Genomic DNA, 22,837 nt, shown 5'->3' on the forward strand with positions numbered 1-22,837 from the left:
CATGTGGTCATGCTTATACATGTGTGTGCATTTGCGGGCATGTGTGTGTGTGTGTGTGTGTGTGTGTGTGTGAGAGAGAGAGAGAGAGCGAGATAAAGAGATGATGCCATGGTGATGTCATAAGGTCAAGGGGGTAGGAGTGGGTGGGGTCTACAGTCAAACATTTATACTTTAAACATTTACATTCATATATATATATATATATATATGTTTATTTTTTGCCCTATTTCAGTTGCACTGTATGTTAAGTGTAACTTCACAAGACCCGCATAAAGCATAAATAACACCTCTATGACCATGCTCAAATTATGAGTCCAAAGGAAACAAACACACTCCTGATATTAATTACTCCCTAAAGAACAATCAGTGTCTCATTGGTTATTATTTCTCTACATTCTTAACCCATACTCAAGCGTCATAAGGTATACACTATCTTCAGGATCTGACAAGCTGTAGTGTCAGTATTGATCTAAAGAATCAACATTCAGACCCCTGCCAAGGAGAAACATCGTAATTCATGCCTGATCATCTCAGCATCTTTAATGTATCTCTTAAACTAAAATGTATACATTATGTTCCAGATGATGCTTTTAAGCATAATTAAGGGAAGCATTTACAGTCCCCTTACTCAGTATGTGTGTGTGTGTGTGTGTGTGTGTGTGTTTGCACATATGTGCATGTGTTTGATGGTGTGTGTATGTGTGCTTTCTTCTAAACAGTAAAAAAGAATTCCCAGTATGGTCATACAGTACCTTGTTCTTCATGAACTTGGAGTGGTTCTTATAAACCTCCATCTGTTTGAGCTCCTCCTCCCGCTCCTCTGTATTCAGTAATCCGTTTGTCTTCAGCATTTGAAGCTCGTCCTCCAGGTCCCGAATATTCCTCTCCAAAGAGGCGATTTTGGTGTCCTGCAGGAGAACGGCAAAGATTTGAGAGAAGAGAAACACACAGCCTCCTGCTTTGCAGACTCAGGCAATAATGCAGACAGTGCAGAGGAACATTAAGCTACAGGCATCTTTTTAACATGTAACAGAGCACAGCTCAGGCCAGAGGAAAAAAAAAATGAAAGACTTCATGTTCCAAGGCCCTCTGCAAAAAAAAATCCATGAATGTAGAGAAACAGCCAGGTAATCACCATCTGTTTTAAGGCAGAATTGTCCGGACTCAGTGGAAACGTCAGGTGTTTGGGAGGGTCTCCTGTTATGTGCACATGCGGCGTTCCAGAGCTGCATCACCGAGTGCTGCACCCTCACAGCTTTCTAAATAAATAATACACCGTCTCTCCGATTACACACGCTCCATCTCCTGCTCCTGCCAAGCGCAGAGGCAAAATCACATCGCTCTCTGCGGAGCGAGGAGCAGCAGGAGTGTCTGCTGGTTTCACAGTGCTGAATGCCTCCATGGCTGGTCACTGTCCTCTCCGCACAGACAGCCCGGCCCTACGCAATATCGCCTACCCCACTGGCCGTGTGTATTAGTACGAGGAGGCACAGTGATGAGAGAGCATCGTGTGAGAGACTAACTATACCCTTGCTTTTATTCATTCTGCATAAATGAAGTTTTTTCAGCATTGATATGTTGGAAACATGACAACAGATATGATTTAACAGATATAATTGCATCTCTTTGTTTTGGCCCAAGGTCACAGTGTTTGTGTTTGGAATCTTGGACTGTGTGATAAGACTATTTTCTTCTGTGGGCAGACTCTTGGGAGTCTCTGCCTGTCTTCTGGGCTCACCAACCCTTAATTCTCATTTTGGCTTGGACAGCTCTGAAAGGGTTAATAACTCTGTAGTATTCAGCAGTAATATGACCAGATAAGGTACACATACATGCCCAAATTCACAATACAGTGACACAATTTCCACTGCTGCTAGACTGTGAGAACTTGCAGATCCTGCAAGGAGAAGAGACTACACTGGCAGAACTGATAGCACAACACAGAAATGCAAGCACAAATTAAGGGACAGTGTGTAGCCTTCTTTAACAATTCAAACTTTAGCAAAAGTTATGTTTATCGGATGTGAACATGTTTTGCAAAAGGGGTAGTTATGTTTATCTTAACCCTTTTGCGCATGTGCTAAAACTGCTGTGATTAGAACACAAGATTGGAAAAATTCTAGCTAATTCTAGCTTTGAAGAAACAGCGATTTAACATTAAGAAATATAGCAAATGCGGTGGTGGAAAATATGAGAAGCATAATAACGCTACTGAAAACATAACGAACCATGTAACTTAACACGTGCGCTACATAGCATAAAATGTGAGAAAGAGTTGATATCTGCTTAACATTTTCCTAATGTTTTCTGTCTTCAATTATTATCTTTGGTTACTTTAAATCAGTTATTATACACTTTTAAACAGCTTTTGTTCCTTAACATTCACTCTGGTATCTTTCTCAGTGACAGGGAAGACAAGCAAAGGAGAGATGGTTAATCCAATGTGTTCATGCTCTAAATGCTTCGATAACACTGGATAACTCCTGTCATGCTAACGACGGCAGTATGAATCCCTGAATCCCTAAGAGAGAGGTAGATAGAGTGGGATAGAAATAGAGAGAGAGGGGGAGAGTGGAAGACAGAGAGGGAAAGTGGGAGAAAGAGATGTAAAGTCACAGAGATGGAGAGAGTGAGAATGGAGGAGAGGCAGAAAGACAGAGAGAGAGATCCAGCTGATAATGAAGTTCATAGTGCTAACGCCTGCTAGGACCAAGCAGCCTTAGGACACAGCACAACAACAATGAATGCAGTTCAAATCAACCAAATTATAACACAATACAAGCAAAATGAAATCACTCATTGAGAAACATACAAAACACACAGCAAACTGGTATGTTATCTGCCCCTTAGGAAAGTATACATCATGGTAGAATATCTGAGAATACAAAAAAATCATAAATACAGGAAAATATTGACAAACTCAGTAATCACAACCTGGTCATTGAGACAGGTAGACACTAGCTCCCCTGTGCTCCCTGCATCATTCTGAATGTACAATCTGAAGAACAGCGAGTGTTAACAGAAACAGACTAAAGCCCTATTTCATTCATAGTCATGTATTAATAACATTACTTATTGAACTGAACTGAGTGGGAGAGGAAGAGAGGGAAGAAGAGTGGGACAGAGAGTGAGATAAAGAGAGAGAGGGGTTTTACTGCATTAATAATGTAATAACCTGCCAAAGACAGTGTAGTGGAGTGGTGGGAGAGAAATTACTCAGAGCCAATCAGGCAAGGTCTGAAGGGTGTATCTTCACAACACATGAGCTCATGCATTTATTTTCAGACAGCGATGTAATCACTCAGCCCAACCATCCATGACCAGAACCTAAAAACAAGAGCAGTTCTACCATTTGTGTAATACACTCTCTCTTGTATAAAAAATGAGGAAAGCGTTTATTTTATAGTTAGCCTGTCCTCCATTTGCACTCCAATAAGTGCAGTGCTTTTTGTTTAGTTTTCAATGTGGATCAGAGGAAAATACATTTCTAATTTCACAGGACAAACAGGAACTTAAAGCACACATGACCTTTTTATTATCTTCAAATGTATCTTTTATGCATTAATAGTTAACTAAAGTTATCACTGTCAAAAAATGCAGTCATGATAAGGCTTTAATATTTCTAACAGGAAATCAAGACAACAATAGCTGAATGCCATTAACCCTCAAATATTCCATAAATTCAAACCTCAACAGCCATCTTTCTCTGTAAGACCTTACCTTCATCTCTATCACAGTCTGAAGGGCCTTGGTTTTCCCTGGGTCTTGATGGAGCTGGGTTCTGCGATGTAGCTCCTGCAGAGGTCACACAGACATAAATATTAACATTAAAAGAAGTGATATTGCCATACAGTATATGGGCAGTGTTTTTTTAAATCAGAATCTCCCATTCCCACCTTATAGAGTGCTTACTGTGTGTTCCTCTGGCTGTGATCCAGGCTGACTGTCAGGGCACATCTCCGACAATACTGCTCTAACAGTGAAATGCTCTGTTGAAATACCTTACCTCAGGCAGACAATAGACATCATCTCTTTCCCCCTCAGATCACAGACTCACAGAACACTTGCTAACATGCACATAAATATAGGTATTACAATAAATACTACTTAACAAGAATATTACAACCTATTCTAGTGTTAATTTCCTTGCGGCCTCACTACAAAATATATATGGGACAGGTTCTCTGACAGATAACTTAAGTGCTATCTTGTAAGTTTAACAAACTCAGAGATAATGTAACTCTATAAATTGTTTGGCTAGATTTAGTGGGCAGATTCTTCTGAACTTTTGAGTGCAAAGGCTTCTACACTTTATTATGGTGCCATTATAAACATTACCTGTTTACAACTGATCAAAATTAAAAAAAAAAACCCTACACTTGGAGTTGTAAATTTTCTCAGCATAGCAATTTTCCTTGTAAACAAATCTCTCCTCATAGGTCACTGAATGAGGTGTAATTATAAAACAAAAGCTTATGGGACATCTACTTTGGTGCCAACGACATTTATGCAGGTTTTTCTTGCAGAATTAACCAGCTGAGCCAATAACACTCACTTGAAAACTTCACATCAAGCCTCTAATGAAGAATATGTATATGCATACACACACAGGTGTGCATGCACATGTTTGTATGTGTGTGTGCATGTGTGTGTCTATGAGTGCATGTGCGCAGATCAATTAGTGATCAACTTTTAATGTTTTTTTTTTTTTTTGGGGGGGGGGGGGGGGTCTCCAGTGGAAACTGGAAACTGGAAACAATCCCAGTAACAAGCATGTATGACAATTCAAGTGATCAGGATGTTCATATAGTCAGGACAGGAAAAGAAAATGGAAGGAATGAACAAAGAAAATGAAGTGATCTGTTTGCCCAGGAGCTAATTCGGTTACCGGAGTGAAGCACTTCTTTATTGATCTTTCCAGTTTCAGAACCTAAAATCAAAATCAGTCCCTAGAGTATGTACCAACATTCCCCATTAGGGGTCAGTATTGCATCTTAGGACACATTTTGGACAGATGTTGGGGGGGGGGGTGCCACACGATCTAGGGAGAACACAGAGTACAGACATACAGAATGTTACTGAAAAGAATACGCGCTATTATTGCAACTGGAAGCATTGCCCTACAGTGTTTTAGCTCATACTGTATCTCTCAAATCAACACCATTGTTTTCTTTGAGTAACTCATGCTCTGAAATGGAACATGTGAGGTGCGCACTTCCACAAGGCTCTGTGCTTGGGCCTCAACTGTAAACAAGTTTATACGCTCCTCTTTGCCCTCATCACGGCCAAAGTCAGCCTTGCATTTCACTGCAACGCCGCTGACTCACAAAGAGATATTTATACACACAAATATTCCAAAATTGTAAAATTTGACAGTCAAAGCGGATTCTGACCTGTGCTTGGATCCCAAAATTAGCTCAGGGCTCAAAACATCTTATTTCCTCTAACACTGCAGCTGGACTGAGACCGAGGATTACTGAGACAAGGAGGCTGGCCATGCCTTAGCAGTGTCTAAATCGGATAACTGCAGCCCTTTAGCTTTCAAGACTCTCTACTACAGCCAATCCATTTACATTTCTAAAATGAAGCAGCAAGAGTGCCTATCCATACCCCTCGATCACTGCACATTGGCCCTGTTGTTAGGGTACAGAACTGGCTGTCTGCTAAACTTGAGTTTAAGAGCTTACACATTACTTTTGAAGCCCTGCATGTGCTTGGGCCTTTGATTCAAACCCTATGCTTCTAGTCATACTCTGTATTCAGTTAGTGCTGATCTATCGCCAATGGAAAGTATACCAAAGCAGCATTTAGGGGAAATATGGTGCCAACAGAGTATTAATGGGCAGGGCACTGGTAGGGTTGGGTGAAGGTGCAGTAGGATTATGGTGAAGTGAAGGTGAAAGACTATGGTATAATACTGTCGTAACTGTGTAGTGGGGTGTAATGAAGGGATATAATAGATACTGCATGTACCTCTCTCAGGTGCAGGTTTTCCTTCTCCTTTTGGTCCAGGATGACCTCCAGATGGCTGACCTGCGACTCAGCCTCTGCAATCCTGCGCGTCCGCTCGCTCTCCTCCTCCACGGTGCGGCTGGACGGCAGGCCCTTGCTCTGCAGCATCTCCAGCAGCTTCTTGATGGACTCGTCGCGGGCGTTGAGCGTCTGCTTCTGGGTCTCGATGCGCAGCTCCATCTCCTCCAGCGTCTTCCTCAGGAGGAAGAGCTCCTTAGCCTGCCGCTCATGCTCGGCCTGCAGGCGGCGGAAGTTGTCCTCGGTGAGCTCGATGGTGAAGTGCTCGGCGCTGCGGTTTCCACTCTCCTGCTGGAGCAAGTGGTTCAGGTCCCTCTGGGTCCTCAGCTCGTCCTGCAGGGCCTGGATGGTCAGCTGGAGGTGCTGGGAGTGGAAACAATGCCCATTAGACCTCTGCAACTGGCTCCCATTGGCTAAATATCCCCTCTGTGACAAACAGAACAGAGCAAATGCAATGGTGTTCTTTCTACACTCACTACATCTCTACACATACTGAACTACACCTCACACACTGCTCTACATCTCCACACACACACTAAACATCTATACATACTGCACTACACACACTACACACACTACTTACTACTACATACAGTGCACTATACCTCTAAATAATATCCTTCTACACACACTGTGTTACACCTTTGCACACCCTGCATCATGCATCCAGAAATACATCTCACACTACAGTACAGTTCTACATACTATATCTCTACACACACTGAACTACACCTCTATACACACTATTACTATGCCTCTGCACACACTACACTGTGTGTGTACACACTGAACTCTTTTACAAACAGCGCACTACACATCTACATACACTCCGCATCTACACACAGTACATTACCCCTGTACACCCACTGCGCCACACCTCTACCACACTAAGACGACATCTCTGCACACTAAAACCCTCTAACACTACACTACACCGCTGCACATGCTCTACTGCATTTCTACACCCTTTAGACCTCCACATATATCCCATTAGAGCTGAACACATACTGTAGATTGCAGCTGTGTGTATCTACTCCTGAATGGGTGATTTCCAGCTTCATGGCTCTGACAGAGCTCTGTTTGTGACAGTGGGGACCGTTACCAAGGGAACAGCCCGTTACTCAGCAGTGGCTCTGAGACAAACACACATAGAACAGACGTGGTGAACACAGGGTGGCGACAGAGAGCACTGAGACACTCTGACCCCCTCCTTGGAGCTGAGGATAACTGTTACCCTGGCAGAGCCAATAAGAACACAGGGCATGCTGACTCTCACACACAAACCTGTGCACGCACGCACGCACGCACACACACACACACACAGAGAGAGAGGCTTATTCACACGCACACAACACAAAGACACGCACACACACACACACAAACACACACACATAGGTGAAGTATTCTTTTCCTTTCTGGAAACGATAGGGCGTTGAGCAGCCAAATCAAATCAATCAATCAATTATTTTTTAGGCATTTCCAATACTGAGTGTGCTGTGCTAACAAAGCAATTAAATAGCTAGCTATCGTTTTTAATTTTAGAATAAGGAAACAAACCACATGCGAGTAAAGAGGGGTCTCCTGGTTGTAGAGGAGCGGTTAGAGTGCTGGATTCTGGACCTGAGGGTCATGGGTAGTGTTGTGCAGTAGTGAGCATGCTGGGAAACAGTGTAGGTTTGTGAAGTATATGAACCTATGCGTTTACATGAAAGAATACTTCAGAAGCACACTGCACGCTAGGACAGGGCGAGAGGCCACACACGCAGGACAAACCTTAGTTCTTCTCACATCCAGAGGCTGCACAGCATGGCAAATGGAAAACAAAACGCACTGAGATCACAAGGTGAGCGAATCGCAGCACACAAGAACACAAGAGTGTCCACAGCGGCATGAAGAGAATGCTGACCTCAGATCAATGTCACAGAGAGGCATGAGGAGAAAGCTGACCTCAGATCAGTGCCACAGAGAGGCATGAGGAGAAATCTGACCGACCTCAGATCAGTGCCACAGGCAGGCTTGAGGTGAAATCTGACCTCAGATCAGTGCTACAGAGAGGCATGAGGTGAAATCTGACCTCAGATCAGTGCCACAGATAGGCATGAGGTGAAATCTGACCTCAGATCAGTGCTACAGAGAGGCATGAGGAGAAATCTGACCTCAGATCAGTGCCACAGAGAGGCATGAGGAGAAATCTGACCTCAGATCAGTGATAATGAGATACATGAAGAGCAGCACTCGTTCCAGTGTTTATTTACATCAAATACACTTAAAGAGTTAGCATTTCAATTCAAATTCACTAAACAAATGAGTAAATCTCAGTTTCGTTCACATATACATAGGAAACCCTTTGGAAAAAAGAAAAAGCAGTGTGGTGCATGTTTGTCATCAGTTAATCTGTTTACACCATTCATTCCTCAAAAAGGAGATCACAGTGACAACATAAGTACATTGATAACACTTTCATGTTATAGTGTGTGCTAATAAAATCCCTGCAGAAACATTCATACGTCACTGCACTGAAAACCAGTTAAACCTTAGCCTAAAAAACACATACAGAAAGACAGAAAGGACCCATCAGAAAGGGAAACCAAAGAAAGAAAGAGGAATTAAAAACAGAAAAAGGATGAACTATAAACATTTGCTTCTATATCTGCTATTCTGTATCAAAAATGGTATGCCTCTCACAGACCACAGTGAGTAATTTTAACAGACAGTTCTCAGTCTATGAGCAGATACGTGTTATGCATAGCCCATTGAGCATCAGAAACTACCTCATTCAGAACATTTAGGTTATTTTCAATTTTAGCTCCTGAACACAGTTCTCTGTGTCACAAAACATGGTCTACCTCACTTTTCCCACACATCTGTGAGTTCACACAAATGAATCTCAAACATAACACAACACATGCATGTTTAAGTGCCTCATTAATGAACTACTGATCTAAGCCCCTGTAATTAAACTTGCTGGAATACCACTGCATGATTTTAAAGAAACAAAACAAAGATGTATGGGTACGAAAACAGTAGGTTCCCTAAGCCCCCACCCCGTAATCACTCCAGCATCAGATCAATTATATGACATGAGCAAATGCCTCACTTATCACCATGCCTTCAACACAACGAATTCACTACAGCATTACAGATGTTCTAGTTGATTTTGCCCAGCAGATGGCACATGGAGACACCTTCCTGCAGCAGATGAATGCACACGTTCATATGCCCTGTCTCTGCCGCTTCCTTCGTGTCTCCCTGATGCTGAAATGTCTTACATAAGACTCCTCCTCTGGGCCTGCATGTCTTTGTGCTTCAACAGCCAATACGGCATCTCCACAGAGTGTGGGGTGGCATAAAAACATACTTGGACAGAGATGTGAGCGACAGACTGAAAGCAGGGGATTGTGGGATATGTATGAGACATTCTGCAGGCAGGGGATTATGGGAGATACAGTATGTGAGAGATGACAGGAAAGGGATTGTGGGAAATAGTACACAGGTTACAGTGGCACAACATTGGGTCTGTGTATATACTTTCAGTACAAAACTCCTTCATCAATAAGTGATTTATTTACAAATTACCCATGTTTCAAAAAATCAGATTGCCACATTACTGAAAAAAAACATTATCACACACATTGTTATCAAAAACTTGAATATTGAATGTGTGGACACATAAGGTGTATGGATACTTGTACATATACAGTATGCCAAGACACTACAGTGTACCAAGATACTATACTGTTCCTGAGCCTGCTAATGCAAGATAACATACTGTACCAGAGCCCTGCACCAGAACTCACCCTGCTAATTCTAGAAGTCCACATCATTCTCTATTGCCAGTCACTTAATTTCTTATACATAATGGCAGTGATATAAAATTAATTTGCACTCACACTATGTTTTGAAAATAAATGCCCACTATATCTCTCCCTCGTCATTTTCCTTTCTCTTTTTCTTGTTCTGTCTCTCTCCTTTGAAAGATGGCTTGACTGTCTGCATATCAGTTTAAGGGAACCCGCCAACATTCCCTCACACTGGCCTTTCCTCATGTGCCACAGTGACAGTCTGAAGGAAGGTCACATGATCCCAGCATTCCACCACCTCCAAACCCAGCTCACAGCAGCAGAGGCAGTCAGAAATAAGATAACAGAGAGAGAGAATGTCACAGTGACTCAGAGACAGTGTCACTGTGACTCAGAGAGAATGAGATTGTGACTCCTAAGGACTTGTATCCGTCCGGTCTCCAGACATGTCTTACTTTTCACAGCTTTGATGATTTAGGGATTTGAGACTCTCATGGTCTCTGCAGTCAAAAGCAGCACTAAATCCCTCCATTCTCAAATAGACATCATTAGAGAGCACTGCTCTTTCCTTTAATCTGACTATAATACAAACTGCATATTATATAAAGAGTCACATATTAGACCTTTCATATTGAGCTGAAAGCCCCCCCAACAGCCATATGGCCAGGGTGGGGAAATGACCCGACACCCTCATGTTTGTTGTGGCCATTGAATAAAGCATAAACTGTCCTTTATGTGTGCAACTTCCCATGGTCCTTTAAGGCTGTCTTGGTGATATACAGCTCATCTCATTTAAATTTGATCAAAATGAAAAAGGTAAATAATGCTGGAATAAATTCTGCACATGGCTGTAAGTGATAAGGTTCCCCACACCATAGGAGAAGCGCCAGTGACACTCCCTGTGTCTGCAGCACACAAATTCTGCAGCAGTGAAACACGGCAGGGCTGGGCATGCACATGCAGCACGTTCCAGTGAGAGATGGCTGTGTAGCTGTGCGAGGACAAGGTGAAATGACTGTTACTGTGTGCAGGCAGGGTGAGATGATTGTGTAGCTGTATGTGGACAGGGTGAGATGATTGTGTAGCTGTGTGTGGACAGAGTGAGTTTATTGTTAAACTCTGTGTGGACAGGGTGAGATGATTGTGTAGCTGTATGTGGACAAGGTGAGATGATTGTGTAGCTGTGTGTGGACAAGGTGAGATGATTGTGTAGCTGTATGTGGACAGGGTGAGATGATTGTTAAACTCTGTGTGGACAGGGTGAGATGATTGTGTAGCTGTGTGTGGACAGGGTGAGATGATTGTGTAGCTGTATGTGGACAGGGTGAGATGATTGTTAAACTCTGTGTGGACAGGGTGAGATGATTGTGTAGCTGTATGTGGACAGGGTGAGATGATTGTGTAGCTGTATGTGGACAGGGTGAGATGATTGTTAAACTCTGTGTGGACAGGGTGAGATGATTGTGTAGCTGTGTGTGGACAGGGTGAGATGATTGTGTAGCTGTGTGTGGACAGGGTGAGTTTATTGTTAAACTCTGTGTGGACAGAGTGAGTTTATTGTTAAACTCTGTGTGGACAGGGTGAGATGATTGTGTAGCTGTATGTGGACAAGGTGAGATGATTGTGTAGCTGTGTGTGGACAGGGTGAGATGATTGTGTAGCTGTATGTGGACAGGGTGAGATGATTGTTAAACTCTGTGTGGACAGGGTGAGATGATTGTGTAGCTGTGTGTGGACAGGGTGAGATGATTGTGTAGCTGTGTGTGGACAGGGTGAGTTTATTGTTAAACTCTGTGTGGACAGGGTGAGATGATTGTGTAGTTGTATGTGGACAAGGTGAGATGATTGTGTAGCTGTGTGTGGACAGGGTGAGTTTATTGTTAAACTCTGTGTGGACAGGGTGAGATGATTGTGTAGCTGTATGTGGACAGGGTGAGATGATTGTGTAGCTGTGTGTGGACAGGGTGAGTTTATTGTTAAACTCTGTGTGGACAGGGTGAGATGATTGTGTAGCTGTATGTGGACAGGGTGAGTTGATTGTGTAGCTGTGTGTGGACAGGGTGAGTTGATTGTTAAAACTCTGTGTGGACAGGGTGAGATGATTGTGTAGCTGTATGTGGACAGGGTGAGTTGATTGTGTAGCTGTGTGTGGACAGGGTGAGTTTATTGTTAAAACTCTGTGTGGACAGGGTGAGATGATTGTGTAGCTGTATGTGGACAGAGTGAGATGATTGTGTAGCTGTGTGTGGACAGGGTGAGTTGATTGTGTAGCTGTGTGTGGACAGGGTGAGATCATTGCATAGTTGTGTGCAGACAGGGTGAGTTGATTGTGTAGCTGTGTGTGGACAGGGTGAGTTGATTGTGTAGCTGTGTGTGGACAGGGTGAGATGATTGTGTAGCTGTGTGCAGACAAGGTGAGATCATTGTGTAGCTGTGTGTGGACAGGGTGAGATGATTGTGTAGCTGTGTGCAGACAGGGTGAGATGATTGTGTAGCTGTGTGCAGACAGGGTGAGATCATTGTGTAGCTGTGTGCAGACAGGGTGAGATCATTGCATAGCTGTGTGCAGACAGGGTGAGATCATTGTGTAGCTGTGTGTGGATAAGGTGAGATCATTGTGTAGCTGTGTGTGGATAAGGTGAGATCATTGTGTAGCTGTGTGTGTCATTGCTGTGTGTTGCTGCTGTGCAGTGCTGCTGTGTGTTGCTGATAATGTTGCCGTTTGATGACTTTACTTGGAGATGTTGCTGTCTGTCATCAGGTGACGTTTCTTGCCCATGTTGCTGTATGCGGTTGCTGTGTCGTTGCTTGGTGATTCTGCCACGAGTGATTGCTATGTGTTGTTGCTGTGCAATGTTTCTGCTGAACAGACTCACATATGGAGCAGCAGACATGAGCAGTCAGGCGAGAGCCAGAGCCCGCAGCTGCGAACAACACAGCATCAGCTCACCCGGATCCCCTCCTTTCCCTCTCCCTCTCTCTTTATCTCTTTTCTCTCCCCTCTTTCCTTTCTCCACCCCTTCTCTCATCCTTCTCCTCTCTCTTTCTTTCTCTCTCCTCCCTTCTTCCTAATGTCTATCTCTTCCCACCCTCTCCCTCTCAGCTCACACTGGAGGTCTTCTGCACAGTCAGTGAGGTCGCATGTGACAGATGTCTTGTCACAAAAACTGATGCTGTGTTTGGCTCTGAAGTCTGAGGTGCTGTGAGCTAAATGCTTGACCTGAGTGTCCTTGGACCGAATCCTGGTTGGGACATATCAGCTGTGCATTTTCACGAAGACACTTTATTTACTCCAGCCACCCGCGCTAAAGCTGCCAGCACAGGGGCATCTGCAAAGCAAAAACAGAATGTGATGTGCCCTGATCAGAGACACATGCACACACACACCCAGTGATCAGAGACACACACACATATAGTCAGTGATCAGAGACATACACAGCCAATGATCTGAAGTGTCAGAGAACACAAAAATAAGACCAGAGCTCCTGTCATTTAATTCTGAACTCATAACCAATCTGCACTTCCTTTAAAAACTACCAGGGGAGCTAGTGGTCCGGCCTAACCTCTATTACATGCCTCAAGATGAAGATACTGGCCAAAAATGGCTTTGTAGCAGTAGTAAACCACAGCAGTATGATGGCTTTGTATCCATAAGATACCGTGTTAGAGTAAGAGCTTTGTATCCATAATAAACCACATTAGTGCATCCCCTTAATGCAGATACTTACATTGCTCAGTGTTTTGTGCTTGATTATGCCCCATTTCCTGTAGCTGTACTGAAACACGCTCAGATTAGCGTGGGTGTGGCTGAACACAGCCAGCAAAATGCCTCTGTGCTCCAGGTCCCACCCCTCTGATCAGACTGGAGACATGAGCCCTCAGGAGGAGGCGGAAGATAGAAAACGCTCTGGGAGGAGGGAAGGCATTGTGGAGGGAGGGAAGATGAATGGGAAGGAGAGAAGACACGCGGGGAGGAGGGCAGACATGCTGGAAGGACGAGAGACACCCTGGGAGGAGGGGAGACACAAGAAGAAGGGAAACACGATGGAGGAGGGGAGATGCCCAGAGAGGAAAGGAAATGCACCAGGAAGAAGACAGAGAGGAGGACGCCCGTGGCTCCGACATGTTTTCCCCCTGCCGAATCTGCTCCGCCTTGTTAGGCAGCTCAGAGGGCAGTGGAGGGAGAGGGATGGATCTCCCCTTAATGACCCCTCACTCCACTGGCTGGAGGTGGTGAAGCAGACAGTGACAGAGTAAATACACCACTCCTCTGCGCTTTCCACACTCTCCACACTACAATGTAGTAATCAGATCTTTGGATCTGATTACTACATTGCCTCAGTGGCTTTTGGAACTGAATAAAAGGCTTGGCGCTGAATCCATGTACCAGGCATTAGCGCTGTGCCACCTGAAAATGACCATAAGAAATCCTTTTTTACATTCTTCCCCCTTTCACCCCTAGCACCGGAATCACTGATTGTACATTAACTTTGTCTCACTGCAGCATCCTCTGCACTTACACAGGACTACTGGGGCACACCGGATGCAATTCTCTGATACACACACACACCAAAAAGGACTATTTTTCACACTGCAAGCCCAACAGTGCACAAGGACAGCATGTGCCAAATAAGGTTTAGCTGAATTTCCTGCTGTAATCGAGTGACTCACAGGCACGGATGAGCTGCTGGGTGCTGAGAAAGGTGCGATTTTTGAACCACTGTGAACTCCCGCTTATTGTCTGCAGTTGCCACATCTCACACTTGAACCCAGTTCTGAGCTGCAGAACTCAGCCTGTGCTCGCAGGGGTATCTTGCACCGGCTCACTGAGCCACTTGGGAGCCCTCCTTGAAAAATCCTTGCCATTCAGAGCATCTACGGCATATTCAGGGCTTAATGCCAAGCTTCAGAAGCTCCTGACCTGAAAGCAAAATTTCCCCCCATCAGACAGAACCATCAGCCATCCACACAGCAAATGGACTCATTGATCTCCATTCAGGTAAAGTAGAGTAAGCATCACTGAGGGTTACAGAGCCACACACACTACATCAAAGAGTCATGAACTTTGGACCTGATGTAAAGAACTATACAGCTACAGCAAGCTGCCATTTTCTCTTCTGTTGAGAGTCACTGATGCCCTTATCTAATGTACAGTTAAGCTACAGTTCTGCAGGTAATGTAATGGATGGTGCTGTACAGTGGTCAGCTAGCTGTCTCTATTTCTGCAACAAGGTACGTAGTGAGCCAGCCTGGTTCCATCTCTACAGTGGAAAATGGCTATAATACAGCACTCTAGTTGGTGAAATGGTATCGCAAGTGGCACAGTAGGGAGTGGGGAGGCAAAACTTCAAAGCTCTGCTGAAGGTTACCACTTGCGACAAAGGAGGGCATCACATAAAAAAGGCTCAATGCTCACACAAATTCATAATTCAAACTGCGAGCTCAATTTTCCACACTCGGGATCCTGCTGCAGAAGGTACAAATGTTCACAGCAGAAAAAGGCTTTCAGCCGACAGCACTGAAGATAAGCGCGTTTCATTTATAAATGTTTACTGCAATCTCAGTGCATCTTCTTTTGGCGCATTATAACTGAAAGCTTATTGAGCCAGAGGCCTTCATTACATTGTACTCCCATATTGCTAATGAACACATATCCTGATCCCTGTCATGCTCATTCATCAGCACTCCTGACTACACCAGGCCACACTCTAGACACAAACCAGAAGGAGAGGTGGGAGGCTGGAGGTGGCGGGGCAGAGTGGGCTCTCAGGCTTACATTTGGACATTCTACAAATGGAGCATACATGCAGATGCGGAGCTCTGATTCTGTGATGCACACACAGCCAGAGCAATACGTCACTGATTTGAAGAATGCAGGAGCAGCCAATCAAAGTCAAGCACCACCCAGCCATGCCAGGGAGGACATTCAGGTGAGCCTAGTGGAACTATCCTACCTCACACCGCACTCTAATTCACACACAAAGCACAGCTCTACCTCAAACACAGCACTGCTTTTCCTCACGCATATAGTACAGCTCTTCCTATCACAGTACAGCTTTACTTTACACATACAGCACAGCTCTATCTCATGCAATACAGCTGTACCTCACACATACAGCATTCTACCTCACACTCAGCATTTATACTCACACACATGATAGAGTAACTGATCCATCATACTGCCACCTGTACAGACATGAAGTTTGTGTGCTCAATATTACATTACATTATCGTCATATAGCAGACACTCTTACCCAGAGCGATTTACATAGGTTAGAATTTTATCCATTTACACAGCTGGATATTTCTGAGGCAATTGCGGGTTAAGTGCCTTGCCCAAGGATACAACAGCAGTGCCCCAGTGGGGAATCAAACCAGTAACCTTTTCTGTTACAAGCCCTGCTTCTTACCACTACACCACTCTGCTGCCGAGTAGGCTTACTTCACAAGCTATGGGTTACAAATAGTACTGAATTATCATTAATTAATGTCAGATATAAGAAAACATGACAATGGCTGTGGGGAACCCTAACAAGGGTTCTGCAAAGAAGAAGAAAAAGGCCTGTTCATGAGTTACCCAAGCTTGAGCATACTAAAAGGAGTAAGTATGGGGGTTATTATTAGGCCCCCATCTTCACAACAATGTTGTCTTTTTAAGGTACAACCTCTCTTGGTAAACTTATTAAAGTTCCAGAACTAACCTTAAGAAACAGAATTTATGTTTTTCAGTGGAATTAGACATTTCAAAGGAAAACCAGAACAATACATTTGCAAGCCTGTCATTTTAGATAGTAAGCACTATTCAACTGTTTTAACCAATAATATAAGGGGGGTTATAGAGTACATATTGATTGGACTGTAAGTGATTGATCCTTACACTACACAGTAAGCACAAATTAATTAGCTGTAACCTGGGTTGTCTGTGCAGCCTGTGCTTAGGGGAGTCAGTGGCTGCTGAGGTCACTGCTCTTTCATGAAAACATGCATGTACAAATGCACCTGACCTCCATTTTCCAAAAGGCTGACAACTTGTTTACTGAAATAGCACCTCCACCTCACTTATTTTGTTATTTTTCAACACAATGTAATATTCATAGATGGGAGAAAGTGGTTGGAAATGATGGGGATGATGGGGATGGGATTTGCCATTTTGACAAATCTAATGTGCCATTTTTAACGATAAATGTTACAATAATGATGTTTCCCAGACACAATTTAACTATGAGTTAGACATGTTAAATGATTATTAGAAAAGAGTATTACTGTAATACTGCTTGTGGTTTTGAGAGAGAAGCCATGGGTGGCGTTCAGCACATCACGTTTCAACACCTGAAAAAAAATGTGCCGTGGCTCCCAGCAGGAGAGAATGCAATCATCGACCATCAGCAGCAGTTTGTCTTCTCCTAGTCTGAGTTTCGCGATCCACTGTGTCGCTGACAGAACTAGGTCAGTGCTTCAGACCCAAGCAGGCCAGCACTCAGGGACATATGAAACAGGGCACAGGAAATGGGGCACAGGAAACAGGAAACAGTGGGGGAAACAGGGCAGCAGCATAAACAAGAAACAACAGAGGAAATGCTGCACAGGAAATGGCAAAGGAAAGAGGAAACAGACCAGGGGAAACAGTACATTGCAAATGGCACCCAGGAAACAGACCAGAGTATATAGTGCAGGAAACAGAGGTGAGTCTGGGAAGGGGGGGGGGGGGGTGCAGAGGAAACAGAGCAAAGAAAATAGGCAGCAGGGAAAAAGAGTGACAAAAATAGAGTGTCATAAAACTACTGACACAAATATTAAAATGTTTAGCTCTCATGTGATGTTCAAGATAAGAGCTAAGACCTGTCATGTTGACTTTGACGTAACATGAATATGCATGTGAGGACCACTTGTGCATTTCTTTAAAATACATTTCAAAAATGCATTTATTTTACTCATGCTTTAACTAGTCATACTCATATACTATCAACCTCATTTTGCTCAGATCTGCTTTCCATATAACTATTATATCATTATGCGAACAAGATGAAATGAGTTCATTGCTTGTCAATTGGCATTTGAGATGACTGGTTTTTCATGACAGAAGTTGAGTCTGTGTGGACAGTATAAACCCTGAAGTCACACAAGAACATTGGTCTTTCCAAAGGGTTTCCCAGTATGCAGTTCCACAGCAACACAGTAGCCAGCCATGAACAAAACACATCAAAACATAGCAATGAGGCCTGCGATTGGAAGGGAGGAGAGAGGAGCCCCGCCCTTACCTGGTTCTCCTCATGGGTCACCCTCATCTGCTCCCTGAGGACAGACATGCGTGCAGCCTCCTCCCTGCGCATCACTCGCTCCTTCTTCAGCTCGGGGCTCCAGAAGGTCTTGATGCTGTTGGTGGAGGAGCCGAGCTTGCTGTCCTTCAGGTCCAGCTCCCGGCGCAGCAGGTCGTTCTCACGCTGCAGGTCCTTCAGCTGGGACTGCAGATCCAGCATGGCGCTGTCGCGCATCTGCCGCAGGCCCGAGGGCACCCCCTGGTGATGGTGGTGGTGATGGAGCATGGAGAGCGAGCCCATGTCACCGTAAGAGAGGAGCTCGCTGTGCGGAAGCCCCACCGAGGCGATGTTGGGGCTGCTGCCCATGGCGGTGGCGCGGCTGCCGTACACGGCACGGCTGGTGGCCCGCCCCAGTGTCATGGTGCCCTTCGGGTAGGTGGTGGAGCCCACGCCCTCATGGTCGCTCAGGTACATGGGCCCAGAGGTGGCATAGGCTGCGTTCAGGGACTGGATGTTCTCCATGGAGAGGGTCTTCCCCGCACCCCCTCCACCTCCGCTGTTGGCGCGGCGATGGCCCAGCCTCGGGGACCGCGGAAGGCGAGGGGAACGGGCGGGGCTGCCCTCCAGATGCCCGACCGTCCTGGCGCTCCCGTACATCGCTGAGGAAATGCAGGGTGGAAACGCAGCTACTTGGACGCACACTCACTGACCAGCGAGTCCCACCCACACAGGAGCTGCTTTCTGCAGCCGGGTGCGTAAATCTGCGGAGAGAGGCAGAAGCAGAAAGCCACTGAGCAGTGAGTTTACAGTATGACTCGCCTTCGAGCATTGTCTTTTTTTGGGTGAGGAAAAAAAGCACGGTCCTTAGGGCTTTCCAGTGCCAAACTTCCACATAATGTTAGGGCTGCAGTGAGTCACTGGCCAGAGGCCTCAGTGAATTTAGAGCATGGATTTCAGTTCAAACACAAAATGCAGGAACCACATGTGGAACCCCAGTGCCATTCATTGCTCTGGAGCCACACCAGCAGAACGGGCTCCCTGTCACAGTATCTCCATCAAACCACATCCACTCAATAGACAAGCACCAATTACAGCTGAGATCTGGACTCTCTGGCAACCTTGACAGTAAAAGGTCCACCCGTACTGGCATTAGTCCACTGGATGTGCAAAAGCTTTTGGATGTGCAAATGGATGTTATGATGTCCTATTGGCATGAGTCAGCCTCAAATTGCTTTGAGTCTCAGACTAAACACATAAGAACATATACAATACTAAAATGCTAAATGGCAAGCCATTCAGCTCATCTAGGCTCATACTTGTCTGTCTGAATTTTAAAATTGCAAGGGCTTCTCATTCCACTAAAATAATTGGTAATGTACTGTATTAATAACGCTCTGAGTGGAAAAACACCTTCTAGTTTCAGCATAGAGGTTACCTTTCATTTCCACCTAACGCCCTCTTGTTCTACTGGCAGAACTCAGTTTGAAATATATGTTTTAGCCCCCTTTATTAATCATGTTCATGTTTTAAAACCTCAATAAAATTTGTGAATGTGAAAATAATTTCTCCAGGGATAACTCTAATCTATCCCTAATGACCGATTCTAAAACCCTAGATGAGATTGCAAGTTAAACTAAGTGGCCTATATTCTCTTGGATTGGGTAAGTCCCTTTTTCTATCAGCATGGTTCTGGTGTCATGTTAGTGAATATTCTCTGCCCTGCCATGCATGTGACTATGTGTCTCTCTTTGTAGCCTGGTCAGTCTTTAGCTACAGTAGCCCTGCCCTCATCTCCACTTCAGGGTGTGTCACACCCACTTGTGCCATGACTGTACTCCCTGCATTAAGACCAGCAGCAAACAATGAAGCCCGAGGCTAATGTTTTACTCTTGCTGCTGTGCACTGGCCCCGGGTTCAAGTGAGCAGCCCAATGCCTGAGGGTGGTGACTTCATGTGACTAATTAAAATTAAAAACACAGAGGTTGTCCTACTGCCCCTCATTATTGGACTTGGGGCATGCCGGGGGTGGGGGGAGGGAGGCTGTCACAAACAGTACAGACTCTCTGCCTTGGTGATGTCACCCTCTCTGACATGCCTGGTGGGATGGTGATGTTCCCTGCCCTCAGGAAGGCAAAGTTCTTTGTGCAAGGCTGGTCTATGTCACGAAAAGTTTGTCTTCCTATGCTGATGGATGAAGCTGCTGCTGCAGTCCAACCTCACCGGGTCCTTCTCTGCCAACAGTCACACTTCAGTCTGACCCATTGTAAACGAGAGTGGTCAGTGACAGACACACAGCTCAAAACAACTAGAACACCACATGTTTTAATCTACCCTGTGGATTTGATTTAGCCTCTGAGTTCCGTTTTGCCATTTCCTCACAACTGACACCCTGTTTCCCTTAAGCCAATGGAGTGAGGACAGGTGCAGCAGAGCCCAGCATCAAGAAGCCCTCCACGCATTCACTGTACCAAATATGTGCACCAGGGTGGAGAGAGAGCTGCATGCACTGAGCTGTGTGCACACACATCCAGGAACAGAGAGCCAAACTCTAACAAAACGTCACTACAGACAGATGTCTGAACCTTTAAAGCCGTTATTTTAACGTAAACGAACACATCTGAGAGCAGCTAATTTAGTGCATCTGCTGCAGAACAGATTTTCCATCTGAATATACAGTCATTTTATTAATTTTATTCACTTCTGTTCCGTTGATGGGGTGATGAAAGCTGAGTGGATTTCATCTGAATGAGACGAAACAAGGAAAAAACCTCTGTTCGACACGACGCCCTCAATCTGCTTGATTCGATCGATCTCACGAGCCACCGGGTTTTGTTTCCGGCGCATTGGCTGCCAGAGCTCGCAGCTGGGTTTATGAAAGCGCGTTTAGGACAGAAAGCTGTGAAATTACTGTGAGCACTTCAGATAATCTTGGCACATATGAATGAGACGAGTACTGAAGCATAATACAGCAAATGTGCGTCTCTCTTAACTGCCCATTTTGCCAAAGAACAATCTAACCTGTATCTCGTGTTTCTAATCATTCAGGTCCCTTAGTTTTTGGGTTTTTTTTTTTTTTTCATTGCATCCTGGAGCCTCCGAAATCTTATTTCCAAACCCCCTGCTACCATGTTTTATTTTGTGGTTACGTTTCACCTATTAGATGTTAGATGTCGTCTAGGCTCTACTATATAGAACATCACTGAATAACCCCCCTCAACAGCGAGAGACCGTTGATGTAAAAATCAACATGCACAGTAACCTTCCGCCCATGTCACCACAATTAGCTGCTGTTTGAGCAACACGGGTCAACGTTTTTCATATTTTAGGCACACTGTGCTACAAAGCTAACATACGAGTCAAAGGGTGGTCAGCAGGCATATCTCAGCCGAACTGCTAGCTACGTTCACATACAGTTGTGTTACGGTGTCAGATTACGTGTATCACCTCAAACGCAAGTATGTGCAGCGCGTGGAAGTACCTCACATACATCACTCCGATGGGAAGAATTAAATCAGCAGCATACCCTAACTTCAAGCATAAAATCCCTCCTCCTGACAGAAATGATTGGTTACTGAGATCAGAGAGCTAAAATAATATTTGCTGAACGGCCAATGTCCTTGTCAATCACACGAAATGTCAATTTCTGAGACGGTTAGTATGAGGGACACACATGTAGCAATGTTGCTGAAATGGTATGCTCCAGAACACTTAGCATGATAACGTTTCATTATCTTTTTGAGGTTAAAATATTAAGGGAAACAATGTGAGTGAACATCCACCGAAGTCACACGGTAACCTTTTCCTTTGGTTGAAAACCTTAAGAGCGTAGCTACAATGGCAAGCACCAAAAACGCATAATTTGGGGAACACCATAGTTACATATGGTGTATCAAAGCCGAGGCTGTGTGCTTGTATGATATTCCATATATTATAGTTTACATATTCTAGTCTCTTTTTCTCATTATGTTAATACACGCGCATTTTACATTTCAGGATTCTAGCTCTGTACAGACGGACTATCAATTTCCTTTAATTCTCCGCTTCGGTGGCTGGAACAAGAGGTGCACCTTGCCATGCAGCCAGATCAGATCGTTCACAGAAATAGTCGTCTAATCAAAATATAATGCAACACGTTACACCTCCTATTGTCACTAGTAAATTTTCGCAGACTGGAACTGTACAGTAGCGATATTCCTTTCAGTGCTTTGGAGTAAGTAAGAAATATCATTCATGTGCCGGTGGTAATGAGAGCAATTTCTGCTCTGGTCGCCCATCCGTCCTTCCCCTCTGCAGCTTCTCGGCTACTCATACGGAGATGATTTCTGTATGCACACAAGTACCCACTGTCCACCCGCAGAAGAATTAAATCAAGAACAAATGTATTCTCCGCGTACCAGGCCACCGCGATTTTATTCAAGCACAACGAAGGGACCAAAAAACGCTTCCTACCTTTATAACGTTATTTCCTCTCCATCACCGCTCCACTCACGGCTCCCAGCATTCTCCACCTCCCCTGACACGCGCTCTCCCAGCAGAAGACAATTAAAGGGACAGACAGCTGGAATAAAGGCAGGTGCGCGTTATACTACAGAGTAGGCGCAGGGTACGCTCCGCCAAGCGCACTCCTACCTCCCACCATCACCCCCGCTCCACATTGACAGACGGTCGTGTAACGGTGCTGATGCGAGTGTGGCCCGTGCTGTCCGCGAGGCTCACCGCATTGGTGCGACAGCCTTTGAATCGCGTTTG

General features: G+C 44.8%; 1 protein-coding gene across 1 annotated transcript in view; it reads right to left on the reverse strand.

Annotated features, from left to right (window-relative positions):
- LOC118779179 (ERC protein 2-like) overlaps positions 1 to 22,612 on the reverse strand; it is a 35,014-nt gene extending 12,402 nt beyond the window's left edge. The window contains exons 1-5 of the mRNA XM_036531141.1: positions 22,538 to 22,612; positions 18,089 to 18,849; positions 5,974 to 6,393; positions 3,721 to 3,795; positions 753 to 908 (exon numbers count right to left, since the gene is read on the reverse strand). Of these exons, the coding sequence (XP_036387034.1) occupies positions 753 to 908; positions 3,721 to 3,795; positions 5,974 to 6,393; positions 18,089 to 18,745 (1,308 nt within the window). The 5' untranslated portion in view covers positions 18,746 to 18,849; positions 22,538 to 22,612. The remainder of the gene's footprint in view (positions 1 to 752; positions 909 to 3,720; positions 3,796 to 5,973; positions 6,394 to 18,088; positions 18,850 to 22,537) is intronic.
- Between the last annotated feature and the right edge of the window lie 225 nt (positions 22,613 to 22,837).

Source organism: Megalops cyprinoides, chromosome 6 (assembly GCF_013368585.1).
Source record: "Megalops cyprinoides isolate fMegCyp1 chromosome 6, fMegCyp1.pri, whole genome shotgun sequence".
Taxonomy (NCBI): Eukaryota; Metazoa; Chordata; class Actinopteri; order Elopiformes; family Megalopidae; genus Megalops; species Megalops cyprinoides.